Source organism: Monodelphis domestica, chromosome 2, assembly GCF_027887165.1.
Source record: "Monodelphis domestica isolate mMonDom1 chromosome 2, mMonDom1.pri, whole genome shotgun sequence".
NCBI classification, from domain to species: Eukaryota; Metazoa; Chordata; class Mammalia; order Didelphimorphia; family Didelphidae; genus Monodelphis; species Monodelphis domestica.
Window position 1 is genome coordinate 143,494,037 of NC_077228.1, and position 15,336 is coordinate 143,509,372.

The window sequence follows — 15,336 nt, forward strand, 5'->3', positions numbered from 1 at the left end:
TTTATGATGTCTTTTCTATCTGCCTAAGCCTTTTTATAGAAGGCTCAGGGTCAGTAGGATTAAGACAGTTCGTTATTACCTATTAAAGTCTCTCATTTCCTTAAATTCCCTTGTTGGTGGACATAAAGAAGATGTCAAGAGAGGTTAGTACCACTAGGAATGTTCACAGTGATCCATTATTTCTCTTACCTTTTGTCTTTTACCAATAGGAATTTTAAAATTAATTGAATAAGCTGATTAGGAAGTCTTCAGGGTTCCAAATTACTTAGAGTAAAAAGGGGTGCACAGTAAGTTCATGAACATGAATTTTATGTTCAAATTATAATTAAACTACTATTGATCAGATGGGAAAATAGCAGGGTAATTCTACAATTTTGCATTTGGCATCCAAAAAGAGTATACTTGGCCATATTTTGAAGACATGGCTAGAGAAAATTAACTTTTAATACTTATTAAATCCACTTTTAAAGCTGCAACAAGAATAATTTTCAATTTCCCTTTTTTGGCGATTTAATGAAAATTTGTGAACAAAAATACTGGAAACAGTTTGTTTAATTTTATTAATAAATAATATTTCCCTTTGTTTATATTTTTTCCAGTTGGTTGAGGAAGTATTCTTGCCTTTTGCATTATTATATAAAATAAATGTATTTACAAGCAATAAAAGCCTTATATAACTGCTTTGCTAAGTATGTATGTTTTAAAATTCTTTCAATTTAAAATCAATTATTAAATTTTTTCACATTTTAAAATGTTAGACTTATTTACAATATAATGAATTGCATTTAAATTTTATGTACAGATGTTACCTCCTTAATGCTCCCTGCCCACTCAATATTAAAAAGAAAAAAATTATGACAAAAACCAGAAAATAAATAAGGGTACTCTGATTGCTTTTGAGATATTTGGGAGGTTTTATTTTTTGTTAACTTTTTTGAGCATTACATTGTTTGAGAAAGGACAGTCTCGGTAGGATTCAAGATATATAATCCATAGTTATATCCATTTGATACTCAGCAGCTCAGATTACATATATGGCTCTTGAAATTTCCTCTTAGCTTATTTAAAGGCCTAGTTCAGTTCCCAATTCAGTTTTAATTCCTACACTAATTGGTAAAATGTAATGCTTTGTGTTATTTAGAATGATAGACTCATAGCTTTATAGATGTAGAGTACCTTAGAGGTTAGTCCAGTCCCTTCATTTTATAGATGAAATAATTGTGGCCAAGAAAAGTCAAATGCTCAATCAGAGGATTAGAACTCTAGTCTTTCAACTCTACATGTGGCATTTTCCCCATCATGCTATCCTCACTGAAGCTGTGGTTTATAAAACAAAGTTTAAAGTTAGATGCGTTTACAATTGAGTTTTGCCTTGCAAGAATATGTGTGGATAATAAAAGATACTTTTCTAGAATAATTTGAAGGAGTATTGCTATGGCCTATTTTAAAAGTATAAGAACTGTTATAGGAAAAGTTAAGTTGGGTGTGTGAGTTTGCAGATGGACAGCAGGCTCAACTGTCTCTCTCCAATAGCAGCAGCTCTACCCCAGAATTCCCAAACTCTGCACTCTGCTGTCCATCTGCAAACTCACACACCCAACTTAACTTTTCCTATAACAGACCACTTTAATTAGTCATAAAAATAGTAATTTTAAATTTCACTGTCTTGTATAAGTAATACTATTGGAACTATGCAGGAATAGTCATGTTTATTAATTTTACCTTAGGTGGAGCTATTCCACTTCACCCTGGGTCCTTCTGTGGGCCCCTGGGGTGTGTTAATCAGCATTATTGCATAGGCTGTTGTGCCTTATTGCTTAATTAATTAGTTGTCTTTAGTATACTCAAGATCCTAGTTCAATCAATATTATGATAATGAACCTAATCATTGAAATTAACAAGACTTATATTAAACATTGAACAGTTCTCTGGGTAGTGACTATTAAGCTATTAAAAAAGAGTGATTGGAAATTATAGATAAAATAAATAGTGATTTGCATATTTGCAAAAAGAAAATAAACTTAGAATAGAACTTTTAATAAGTCTGGAATTTGGGGAACTACATATATATATTTGTTGTGAAATATACTGTACTGTGTATTGCACTTAACAATCAAGACTTCTACATATAGTCGTTTATTATCACAGTAAACATTCTGATTCATGATTGAATAAATATATTCGAAAAAACAGTAGCTTGCTTACCATTTATTTGCACTTGTGGTTTATTAGGCTCATATCAGAACAAACAATGCCTGAGGAATAGAAAAGAAGGGAATAATCATTTATTAACAAATACCTACTATTTGATAGGCACTATGCTACAGGTGTTTTGCAAATATCTCATTTGATCCTTCCAAACAACCCTGTGAGGTAGGTACTGCTATTATTCCCATCTTATAGTTAAGGATACTAAGGGAAACAAGACCTAGTAAAAATCCTGCTTAAAGAAACCTAAAAATTCTAAAGAGAAAATCCATCCTAGGTAAACTTATTTTTTTTTCTTTTGACCTAAATATTTTTTGGATGTCATATCTGTGATAGTTCCATTACCTATATTTAAAAATCAGAACTTCTGCCCTCGTTTTCATTAAACACAAACATTTGTAAATTCTTATTAATATATCAAAGGTATCTGGTATAGAATTTAATTTATGCCTATGCTTAAAATAGTATTTGGATCTATAGTTCATTTTTATTTGAACTCATATTAGTTAGGGTGGGTGGGTGAATATATATGGTCTGAACGACTTCATAAGTATGGGAGGACTCATTTATGGAACTTCCTCTACCAATCTATGTAACTTGTATAGCAGTTGTGTGTAATTTATACAGTTATAGAGAATTGCTCAGGGCTTTGAAAAATTAGCCATTGTCCAGGACTATAGCTTTCTAGTCACTAATAAGGGCTTCCTCTAGCTAAATAATATTTATTGAATATTCCTATGTCATTTTCAGTTTTGCTTAATTACTTTCAAACTATACAGTTTAAGTGGATTTTTGAAATTATTTTGCACAATTAGTTACATTAATATTATATTCTATGAGAAAGAACTTCTCCCTGTAATTAACTAATTGTGTGGACTCCTGACGGTCATTTGGCATCAGCCAGATATGGTAGAGCATACTTATCATTCTTGCAAAGCTGGGAGGTTCAGGCTGGTGGATAGCTTGAATTTGAGATTTCTGAGTAGCAACAGGATTGATCTATACTAAATTGTGACACTAATATGGTGAACCTCCAAGACTAGAGGGCCATCAGTTAGCCTAAGTAAGGAGTGAACCAGTCTAGGTTGGAAAAATGGAGCATGTTAAAGCTTCCATACAGGTCACCACTGGGGTCCAAACTTTGAGTGGCCTCTAGACTTACAGCTTGAGTGGGAAAGAAAAATCCCTCCCCTCCAAAAAAAAGATATTTAATCTCACTATATCTAAGTTTCTTTATCTTCAAAGTGATGGCCCCCTCCTTCCTAGATATCCTATGCCCTATTTCAGTTTATTTTATAATTAAGTTTGACTTAGTGCCTTTAGGCTTTTGAAAAATTAAGAATATAACTATTAAAATAATTGAACTCAAAATTGACCAGTTTAGTAGAAACAGTTAAATAGGATACACCAAAATAAGCTGCCAACAAATACAGTCATCTTGGTACAAATGGATGACTTTCTCAGCATTTATTAATTCCTAATTTAAAACTGTTTTCTTCCTAGTCTAGAATAGAATGTTTGGATTCTTTCCTAGTTATTACTAAAGCTCTTAATTGTGAGTAAAAACTGTGGTGGGACTTAGTGAGGGTTCTAGGGTTCTTTAGTAGCTCAGCATCAAAAGTTATTGCAGATGACTTTTCTTCTTAGTCTCTGACTTCTTCACCCTTCCTGTCCTGTGAGACTTCCTTTTTTAAAACAAAACAAAACAAGACATTACCTTCTGCCTTGAAATCAATACTATGTATTTTTCCTTTTTTTTTCCAGTGTAATTACTTTAAACTTTTTTCCAGGTTTCCTGATTATCTTATAAAATTCCAATTAATCATTTCTGTGTCAACTATTGTACACAGGATCAGTAATATGTTCTCTTGAACAATACTATGTATTGATTCCAAGGCAGAAGAGTGGTGAGGACTAGGCACTAGGGGTTAAGTGACTTGCTCAGGGTTACACACCTGGGAAGTGTCTGAGGCCACATTTGAACCCAGGGCCTCCTGCCTCTGGGCCTGACTCTCAATACACTGAGCCACCCAGTTGCCTTTAAAGTTAAAGGAAGGTTATGACTCTCATTCAAGTTGTTTTATTTATCCTTTTCCTAACTTTCACAGATATAAGTGACAAAAAGAATACTCAGAGTGTTTTCATTAATCAGAAAATTTCTCTACATATGTACATTACTAATTGTTTTTTGTTCTTTTTTTCCCAGTGTAATTACTTTAAACTTTTTTCCAGGTTTCCTGATTATCTTATAAAATTCCAATTAATTATTTCTGTGTCAACTATTGTACACAGGATCAGTAATATGTTCTATTGAGTTTGAAAAAAGGACCACATCTATTTTCCAGATACAAATGCATGCTTACTATAACATTTTTAGAATGCACTTATATAACACTTAAGTTTCGAAATATTTATTGGATACAGATTCATGATAATAATTTTGGTATTGTATAAGGAACTTTACAATGATTATTTTAATTGCAGATCCGTGCATAATGTTTCATATGCTGTAGTCAATTATAGAATTTTTGTTGAATTGATCCTAATAACACTATGAGATATATATAGGACACATAATAACGTCTCCATTTTATAGGTGAGAGTGCTGAATCTGAGATGAAGTAACCTGTACAAAGACAAAAAGAGTATATGGAAGGTCTTTTCTTCTCTTGTTTTTCCTTGTCACTGTCCATAGAGAGGGCAGCTGTTTGTTGGCAATATGCCTGCCCTCAGACACCTCTTGAACCTGTCAGTTAAGAACTAAAAAGTTCATCTGAGAATAATCAGATTGATGTCTGTAGGTCAAGTGAAACTGGCATCAACCAAGAGGCCTTTACCACAAGCACCCAAAGACTATTTGGGGGTCACATCTTGATGCCTAGCATTGGTTATAGACGCAGTAAGAAGATAAAACACTTTAACTAGTGGATTCAGGAAATTTGGTGCATCATGTCAGAGAAGAGGTCTAGCTATGCTCTTCTTGTTGTTCAATCATTTCAGTTGTGTCTGACACTTAGTGACTCCATTTGGAGTTTTCTTGTCAGAGATACTGGAGTAGTTTGGCATTTCCTTTTCCATCTTAATTGTACTGTCCTGAGATTGCTCACAGTATTTCCTTTAAAAATCCTAAAGTTATTGTTGAAATATTCACTCAACTCAGTTAGCCATCAAGATTACCAATCCACATGCTTGACTGAGGAAAAAAAAAGTAAAAGGCACATTTTTATTTGTGCTAAATAAAATCTTGATCACCAGAGATAGAGAAAGCAAATGGGAGAATTGACTTAGTGCCTGTGATAAGAGACCCAATGCTTTGGATTATATTAAAAGTATAAGATGTGGTTTTCTTTCCTCAAAGAACTTCTGGGTAAATAATGGATAAAAATATGTACAAAAATAAAACTCCAACTAACCCAAGCAGTGTCTAGGAAATGTTGAATGAGTGGTACAAGAAAAGAATTTGAATTCAGGGAAAGAGAATGTGGTATGGGTATTTAATGAAAGTTTTGTGGAAGGAGGTGATGCTGGAACAAAGAATGGAAGGGGCCAAAAGAGAGTAGGATTGATGGGCATTTGATATGGGCAATAAACAAAAAAAATGGAGTAGGGAATATATAAAACATTTTATAGATATGAAGTAGACTAGTCTAATTGGAATTGGGAGTTTTTATAGAGAAATAAGGGTGAGGGCAGGGGTCATTTCTTTTTCCTCTGCTTCTATCATATTACTTTTTACAAAGTCCACATTTAATAAAGGTTTGATGAATTATTGAACAAATGGATGGAAGACAGATTCAGGCAAAATTGTCTGGGGCCATAAATACAAAGGTAAACAATTTGGATTATGTTTTAAAGCAGATTAAGTCATATTATTCCAGTCATTTCCTTTCCAGATTATTTTCATCACAGTAGCTGACTCTTAAGAGCCTTGCCCAAAGCCCCCCTCTCACCAAAATAAATAAATAAATGAAGGAATCCTCGTTTAAAACATAAAGGAGTGAAATGAGGTAGTTATTTTGAGAAGTGATTCTGGCCTTGTGTCCCCTAAAATCATAATATGATGCTAACTTTGCCAACTTATAAATTCTGCCAGTACAGAATGTGGGAATAGAAACTATTTTAAATAGATGTGTTTATATAAAATCAAATGATCTAATGAAAAGAGAAGAAAATTTTTCAAAGCTCCCTGAAGGCAAGGACAGCTAGGTGCTCAGTGGATAGAGAGTCAGGCTTGGAGTCAGGAAGATCTGAGTTCAAATTTGACCTCAGACACTTCCTTGCTATGTGACTGTGGGCAAGTCACTTAACCCCCTATCACCTAGTCCTTACTGCTTTTCTGCTTGAAACTGATACTTAGCATCTGTTCTAAGATAGAAGGTAAGCTTTTCAAACAAACAAACAAAAAAGCAACCTCTCTGAAGACAAAGTCTGTCTTATTTGGCTTTATATCACCTTCAGTGACACAGGCATAAAACAGCAATCAATAAATCCTTGCTTAATCGAATTACATCAAGTTGAATCAGATTATCATGACATTTTGTTTTTGACATCAAATCTCTAAATAACTGAGAACACCTGGGTGATTGGCTGCATTTTTTTTTACATTTTTAGTGTAGTTATTTAATGTCAGGTATATAGATAGACATAAGGAAGTGAATGAATTCTGATACCTATCAGTGAACAAGTTGCTTATCTGTAAAACATGATTCAAGAATATGACACAGACACCATGTTGTAGAAAAAAATTTAAATCATATTTGACTGAGAAAACTTTAATGTTTTTAGTTAATATGCATTGTAAATGACATTATTTCAAAATGCTTTCTAGTTATGGCTCTATAATGACTTAAAACATTAACCAATTATTTGTTAAGGAATGGATGACTTGTTAAGTAACATATTTTGAAAATGGGGAGAACAGACATTGAATATCATCAGGAATGCCAAAGAATTTGCTCTGCTTAGCCATTTTATATATCACTTAAATGAAGTTAAAAAGTCAAGACTTACAGAGATTTGTCATTTCTAAATATAACACATTGATCAGGTGATTGAGGGGCTATCTACTGATACCATTATGAACTTTTTTATTGTTACAGTTCATTTGTTAAGCAGTGTCCAGATAAATGCCAGTCCTATTTTTTTCCTCTTTATTGTAAAAGTAAATTGAGTAATTAGCTTAAAATCATACAGCCATACTCATGTTCAGTTATCTTAATTATATGCCTCAATATTTCATCCTAAAAGGAGATGGTGAGGGACAAAATAGGAATAGATACAAGATGATGATGCATAGTTTTTTTCTTTGGTAACTGAAGGTTAAATGGGTAGCAAACAGAATGCCTTAAACAAGATTGGTATATTGATTAAAACGCTGATTTAACAGCTCGCAGTCTCCCCTTGGAAACCTGGAAAAGATAAGCCAGCTGCTGTCTAAGAGTGCTGAGTGTCCACTGAGAGTACACTATCTATCATCACAATATGGTGATGAGAGGTGTTTTATGTTTGTGTTAATTTCCCCCACTAAATCAGTAATTATTACAATCCTGTCCCTGCTGTTTACCCTGCAGCTGTTTTTCCATTTGTCGAGAGAGCGGGTGTTCTCTGAGGACCGCACACGCTTCTATGGTGCAGAAATTGTCTCTGCTTTGGACTATCTACATTCTGGAAAGATTGTGTATCGTGATCTCAAGGTAAAAAAAAAAGTAATCAAATTTTGTTTTTTCAGAGACTATGGGGAAAAGCACAAAGTAATTACAAAGTTACACAGTTATGAAAAAAAGCAGATTTAGTTTTGAGAAAATACTGTGCCTTATAGAATATGCTTTATAGTATAGTCTTTATTAGTCTGAAGGTAACTTCTGTATTTCTGAGTATTTGTTGTGCAAATAAATGTTTCTTAAACTATATGATCTACAGAAAATAGTTTAATTTTTTCTATAAATTTAATTAAAATATTAGTCATTTGCCTAAAAATTAAGCTAACTCATAGTTCAGTAAAATCTTTAAAGATAGTTACTTCTGTTTCAGGATTTTATATAATAATAACATGAAACATTTATAGTAAATCAAGATGTTTAACTTGGATATTATCATAATTTCATTTTGGCTTATAATTCTTGATGATGTAAGAAGGTTAAGACTTTGAGCATTAAATTTTTATTAAAGTTTTGAGATCTGAAAATAAGCTTGTTTTTATAATATTATATGCTATGTTGCTATTGTTTCTCCACAAACATTTGAAGGCCTTTGTCAAAGGACGTTAGCATGTTAATGATCTTCTCCCAACACTCTTGAACTAGACTTACTTATTTAAAAGCATATATCATATTATATTGTTAATAAAACAATGTGTAAAAATCAAGACATATAAGAATTGTTAAATGAGTTTGTGATAGTTTCTGTTAAATATGGCATGTCAGAGAATTCCTTTCAATTAAAAAGCACCACATTACTTTTATTACATTGTGATTTATTTGCTTCATAAAAGTATTAGTTGCAAATAACTTTTCAGGAATGCCTATATTATATGATATAGAATGTCTCCATAACTGTATATAAAGCAGTTATAAGCTCCCATTATTTCATTCTTTACTCAGTGCCAGTCTCTCTCAACTAACCTATCCCAGCATTTTGTTTATTTTGGTCTGTATTCATATCACACAGTTTCTGGGTGGCAACACTTGGAGGAGATAGCTAACAAGTAAAAATGTAGATTATTAGTACAAACAACCATAGTTAGCTGTAAAAGTAGGGAGAAACATATACAGTGATGTTCCAAAGCAATAGCTATAGAATATTGTTTTTAGGAAAGAATTGCATTACTATTAAAAAGGAATGACTAGCTACAATGTACCACTGTATAAAAAGGTGAAAGAGTTAATGTAGAATACTCTTGTGAAATATTTAATTGATTTTTTCAAAGATTTTGATAAAATAATTCATGATTGTCTTAGTGAGGAAAAGGAGGGAGGTGGACCAGACAATAATACAGTTAGATGGATTTAGCATTAGCCTAATTACCAGACTCATTGTGTATTCATTAATGGTTTAAAATTAGTATGACAGGAAGAGTGCAATGGAATATCTATGCTTGACATTGTGCTGTTTAAAATTTTTATTAATAACTTAGATAAGGGCAGAGATCATATGATGATTAAATTTGCACAACATTAAGCTAAGAGAAGTAGCTAACACATTGGATTACTGAATCAAGATGCAAAAAGATCCTTAATAAGCTAAAGCTTTGGGGCTAAATCTAATAAGATGAAATTCAGTAGAGATAAAAGTCAGTTATACTTGGGTACAAAAAATAAGCCTCAGAAGTACAAGATAAGGTGGTGGATTTAGGTAGCAATTTGTCTAAAAAGATCTGGGATTTCAGTGAACTGCAAGCTCAATATAAAATACCACTATTATATGGTAGTCAAAAAAAACCAAACCCAATGCAGTCTTGAGATGCATTAATAGAATTATATGAAGTTGCATGCTGGGTGCTACAATGGCAGAGTAAAGGCCACTGTGTTATACTGATTCTTCCATATACTGTAAACCTTAAAATTCCTTAGACTTATAAATGTTGGAAATTTCACCATTGGGAAATTTCATACTTGGAAAATTTCTTACTGATAGTCTATTGGAATGTGAACCCCATTGGCATGGGAGGTTCTTCCTCCTCCCTTCTTAAGATTACTTTAGGACAGAAACCCTTTGCTGAACAATGGAAAGGACTTTGACCTATGCTTAAGCATAGAACAGGAATTTCTTTGAGTCATGATTGATTTTAGAATTGATACAATGGAGATACTTGGAATCAATCTCCACCCTACTCAGTCCTAACAGGATTTAGGAAGGGCTGCAGCATAGATCAAAATTTAATTATTCCAATCTCTACCCTACTCAGGTTAACAGGATTTAGGAAGGGCTGTAGCAAAGGATCAAAGATTTAATTATTTGAGAATATGACCTTCAACAGACATGTGCAAAGCCAGAGACCTCTGGGCGGTCCTGGGTTAAGCTAGAGCCACCATTGGCACAGGGAAATTGATGGACAGTGATTGGTAGATGTGAGAACTGAGGGGAGGGAACTTGGATGGTTTCCTTAAAGATAGAGGAGTCTGAAGACTCAGGGGGGTGGTTGGAGAGTTTGGCGGAGTGGTTGGAGAGGTGCTCTGAGAAGCTTGCTCTGAAGGAAGCTGAAGGTGGAGGCCCCGGAGACTGTTTCTCCATTTTGGTCACGTGAGTAATAGGGACTGATCTCTTTTCTTTGCCTCAGCTATCTAAGGGCTTGGGCCTTTTGGCCCAGCCTAAACAGAAGGGGTATTTAAGCCCTATTCCCTTCTCTCCCCTTTCTCTCTCTCTAACTCTAATTCCTTTCTTCCTCCTGTTTGTAATTAAACTTTATAAAAGGTTGATGGCTGACTTGAGTTTTCATTTAGGAATTACATAGCTGAATTCCTTGGCGACCTTAAATTAATATATATCAGTCTTTTAAAAGTGATTTCCTTCTCACAATACACAAAATTACCTCAAAGCAAAAGAAAGCAGGAGGAACACACCTCACAGTGGTAAGAAGGAAGAGTAGTTCAGGCAGCATAGTATCTGTGGGAACCAGCAGAATTCAGACTAGCACAACACAGGTATAGAAGGCACAGAGGAGAGTGTGCAGGAACTGTCCCAGCCTAAGCCACTCAACATGGGCAGCAAAGTCAGAAAGGGCAAGAAACTTTCAAACTCACCTGTGGCAGAAGAGTACTTAAGGCAACAAAATAGCAGTGTGGGGGACTGCCCCAACCTAAGACATTCTACATGGGTGGCAAAGTGGAGGAACCCATGAACTGCCTCATGGCAGCAAAGGTTAGAGCAGGGGCCCTGTCTAGCCAAAGTCACTTGGCATGGGAAGGGAAGCAGCAAAGTGGAAACCAGCTCAGCCAATGAAAGGACAAGGGAACTGGTGTGCTGAATCTACCTATGTAAAATAGCCACAAGCCTTTCCAGAGCAAGTAAGCAGGGCCACCTCTCAATAGGCATAACATGGGAAACAAAGGCAGCCACGTCTAACTGAAGTACCAGATAAGAGTGCTCTGCCAGCTTGGAACAGTGCTTCCTTTATCCTAGTAACAGAGAAGAACCTCAACAGATAGATAAGGTAGCAGGAAAACATAGAAAAATGAGCAAAAGGCAAAACAATAAAACCTGATCATAGAAAGTTACTTTAGTCACAGGGAAAAACAAAATATGAACTCAGAAGAGGACAACAATACCAAAAAGGAAAGTATGAAAGGATATTAGACCCTAGAAGAACCCGTAGAAAAACTTGAAGTTAAAAAACCAAATAATAAGAGAATTGATAGGAAAAAACTCAACTACTGGGAAAGAAATTTCCTGAAGAAATCAACTCTCTAACAAGTATAATAGGATAAAAGGAAATGGAGACACAAAAATGCATTGAAGAAATCAATTTCCTAAGAATAAAATGGACCAAATGGAAATGGAGACCAAAAAAAAAACAATTAAGAAAAACTCTTTTAAAAAATATGATTGGTGAAATGGAAAAACAAACACAACAAATTCAAGAAGAAGATATCTCAATAAAAATTGGAATTGGACAAATAGAAGTTAATGAATCCACAACTCATCAGGAAACAAGACAAAAATCAAAAGGATGAAAAAATAGAAGAAAATCTAAAATATCTCAGTGGAAAAATCTCTAACCTAGAAAATAGATTCAGGAGAAATAATCTAATAATCATTGTAATACCTGAAAGCCATGATCAAAGAAAGCTTGAATACCATATTACAAGAAGTCATTAGGTAAACTACTCTGATATCTTGTAATAAGAGGGAAAAATAGAAATGTAGAGAATCCACCAATCACCTCCTGAAAGAGTCCCCAAATAAAATACCCTATGACTATTATAGTCAAATTCCAGAATTACCAGTCCAATGAGAATGTACAAGCATCCAAAAGGAAACCAGATGTCATTGAATAACAGTCAGGATTACATAGGAAGTACAAGGCCTGTAATATGATGTTCTGAAAGGCAAAAGATCTAGGGATACAACCAAGAATTACCTATCCAGCAAAACTGAGCAGAATCCTCCAGGGAGAAAAAAAATTGAAATTTAATGGAACAAAGTACTTCCAGACTTTCCTGGTCAAAATATCAGAGCTGGAAAAAAAAAACCTAAAAACAAACAAATAAAAAAAAAACCAACTGATGAGCAAATTTGAAACTCAAGAGAATGATAAAAAGTTAAAGTGAAAACTTGCATTTTCAATAAGGTCAATTTAATATATATTACTATATTAGTTAATTATAATTAATATATATACCTGGGAAGGTGATACTTGAGATATTTAAGGTACTTAAAGTATGCAAGATGCCAAATTGCCAAATTTACTTAAGAACTTGTTCATTATTTGGAGTAATGAAAAGGAATATACTTAGAAGGAAGGCAGGAAGCTGAATAGGTTGGGCTATTATCCCTCTAAAAAAACAAAAGTCCAAGGCATAGAAAAGCAGAGTTCCTGGAGAGAAGAGAAAAGGAGAGATTGAAAGTACTAAACTATCCCTCATTTAAGTGGTGCATAAATGGCAAAAAAAGCAGAGAAGATGAGGGTAGGGTGGGTTATGTTTGAACCTCTCATCAGAAGTAGCTCAAAGTGTGAATAACTTCCACACTCAGACAGCTATAAAAACCTACTTTACCCTATAGTGAAGTAGGAGTATAGAGGAAATAATGGAAGAAGGGATGGACAAAAAGGATGGCAAATTGGCAGAGGCAACTGTTGAAAACAAAACATCTGTGAACAGAGAAAGGCTAAAAGGAGTGAGGAGTGTCTAAAGTGAGAAGAATAAATGGATGGTAAGATGGAGAGAAACACAATTAATAATCATAATTGTGATTATAAATGGGATGAACCTGTCCATAAAATGGAAAATGGCAATATAGTGAACTAAAAACCAGAATCTCACACATTTAAGGCAGGAAGACACACACAGAGAGTAAAATAAGGTACTAGAGCAGAATATACTATGCCTCAGATAATGTTTAAAAAAAAAAAGCCGGGGTAGTTATCATGATGTCAGATAAACCTAAGGTAAAAATAGATCTAATTAAAAGAGATAAGGAAATTACATCATGATGAAAGGTGCCATAGATAATGAAATAATATTAATACAAAACATATATACACCAAATGGCAAAGCATTCAATTACCTAAAGGAAAAGTTACATGAGTTATAGAAAGAAATAGATTGTAAAACATTACTAGCAGGGGACCTCAGCTTTCCTCTCTCAGAAGATGATAAATCCAATTAAAAAAATAATTGAGAAAGCAGTTAAGGAGGCAAAATAGAACTTTAGAGAAGTTTGATATGACATATCTCTGGAGAAAACTGGTTTGGAATAAAGTAGAACACCTCTTTTTTGTAAGAAGGACATGGCACCTTCACAAAAATTGACCTCATAATTAGACATAAATATTTCTCAAATGTGCACAATTTAATGAAAGCAACAATATAATAAAAATTACTTTCAACAAAGGGCAGCAGAAATAAAGACTAAAAATTAATTGGAAACTAAATAATCTCTTAAAGAACGAATGGGTCAAAGAAAATCATAGAAACAATCAACAGTTTCATTAAAATCACAAAGAAAAGACAACATATCAAATTTTATGAGATCCATCTGGAACTGTATTTGGGGGAAATTTATATCTCTAAGTGATTACATCATATATATGTGTGTATGTGTGTGTGTGTGTGTATATATAACTATATATATAACTATATATATATATATATATATATATATATATATATATATATATAAAGAGCAGATCAGTGAATTGGGCATGCAACTAAAAAATAGGACAAGACCAAATTAAAAATCCCCAATTAAACACAAATTTGGAAATCCTGAAAATCATTGGAGAGATGAATAAAATTGAAAGTAAGAGAGTAGTTAGGTAGGAGGTGACATTACCTTGCTCTGGTAAGGCTTTTCTTGAGTATTGTGTTTAGTTTTGAATATCATAGTTTTAAAAATGTTAATATCCAGTGGACAGCCAAAATGGTGGAAGGAAATTAGGAAGAAAAGTAAGATGGAAGATAGAAAAGAAATCAATGACGGAAGATTTTTGTTAAGTGCATACTATGTGCTATACATAACATCACTTAGTAGCTTTAAGTCCATGGCACGTGAGAATTGTTGAAGAAACTAGCAATTTTTTTCCCGAAGAGAAGGTTTAGTGAAAAGTGGTACCTATGTCCAAGTATTTGAAATGTTGTTATATGAAATAGGGTTTAGATTTGGTTTTTTTTTTTGGCCTTGGGTGTCAGAAACAAGTGATGTGTAGAAGTTGTAAATAGGCAAATTAAGTCTTTGATATCAGAGAAAATTTCCTAATAATTAGAGCTTCAGAGATAGAATGAGTTGCTTTTAGAAATGGTGCATTTCTCCTCCTTAACAGGGTAATTTATAGGAAGAGATTTGATTTCTTACTGTGTATGGGCTAGACTAGATAACCACTGAATTCCCTTTTAACTTCTAAATCCTGTGATTTTGTAATGTGTTAACATAGTTATCATTTGCATAGAGGTGATAATTAAATCCATTGAGATCACTGAGGGGCTGCTGGTTTGTATCAGTGAACAAAGTTTATACTCTTTAATTTTCCCACAGCAAAATAAAATAACAAGTCTAAACCTCACTCCTCCAAAATATATTAAAATATATTAAAATTTTCATTGGAGTACACAAAACATACAACTAAATGTATACGAAACATTAGTGCTTGAAAAACATATAGAAAATAAGAAATTATTCTTTTAATGTCCTTGGGGAAATTGGTTAGCAGTTTGGCAAGAAATGGATTTAGAGCTATACCTTATACTTCTCTGAATTCCAGCCAGAGGATAGACTCGGACATTTAAAAAGTACATTAAAAGGATGTAAGAATGGAATAATCAAAGAGTGTCTCTACAGGGAAGGAATATGAAAAGGCCTTTTCAAAGGAAGAAACACAAATGGTTAATAATCATTTGAAATTATGTTCAACCTTACTACTAATAAAAGATATAGACCCTTTTGACACAATCGCATACCCTTCAAATTAGTAAA

The 15,336-nt window shown here is 33.5% G+C and overlaps 1 protein-coding gene across 9 annotated transcripts in view; it reads left to right on the forward strand.

The window, feature by feature from the left end:
* AKT3 (AKT serine/threonine kinase 3) overlaps window positions 1–15,336 on the forward strand; it is a 443,431-nt gene that overhangs the window by 348,732 nt on the left and 79,363 nt on the right. For all 9 annotated transcript variants that reach the window (XM_056814176.1, XM_007481547.3, XM_056814178.1 and 6 more), the window contains one exon: window positions 7,779–7,901. In XM_056814176.1, the coding sequence (XP_056670154.1) occupies window positions 7,779–7,901 (123 nt within the window). The remainder of the gene's footprint in view (window positions 1–7,778; window positions 7,902–15,336) is intronic.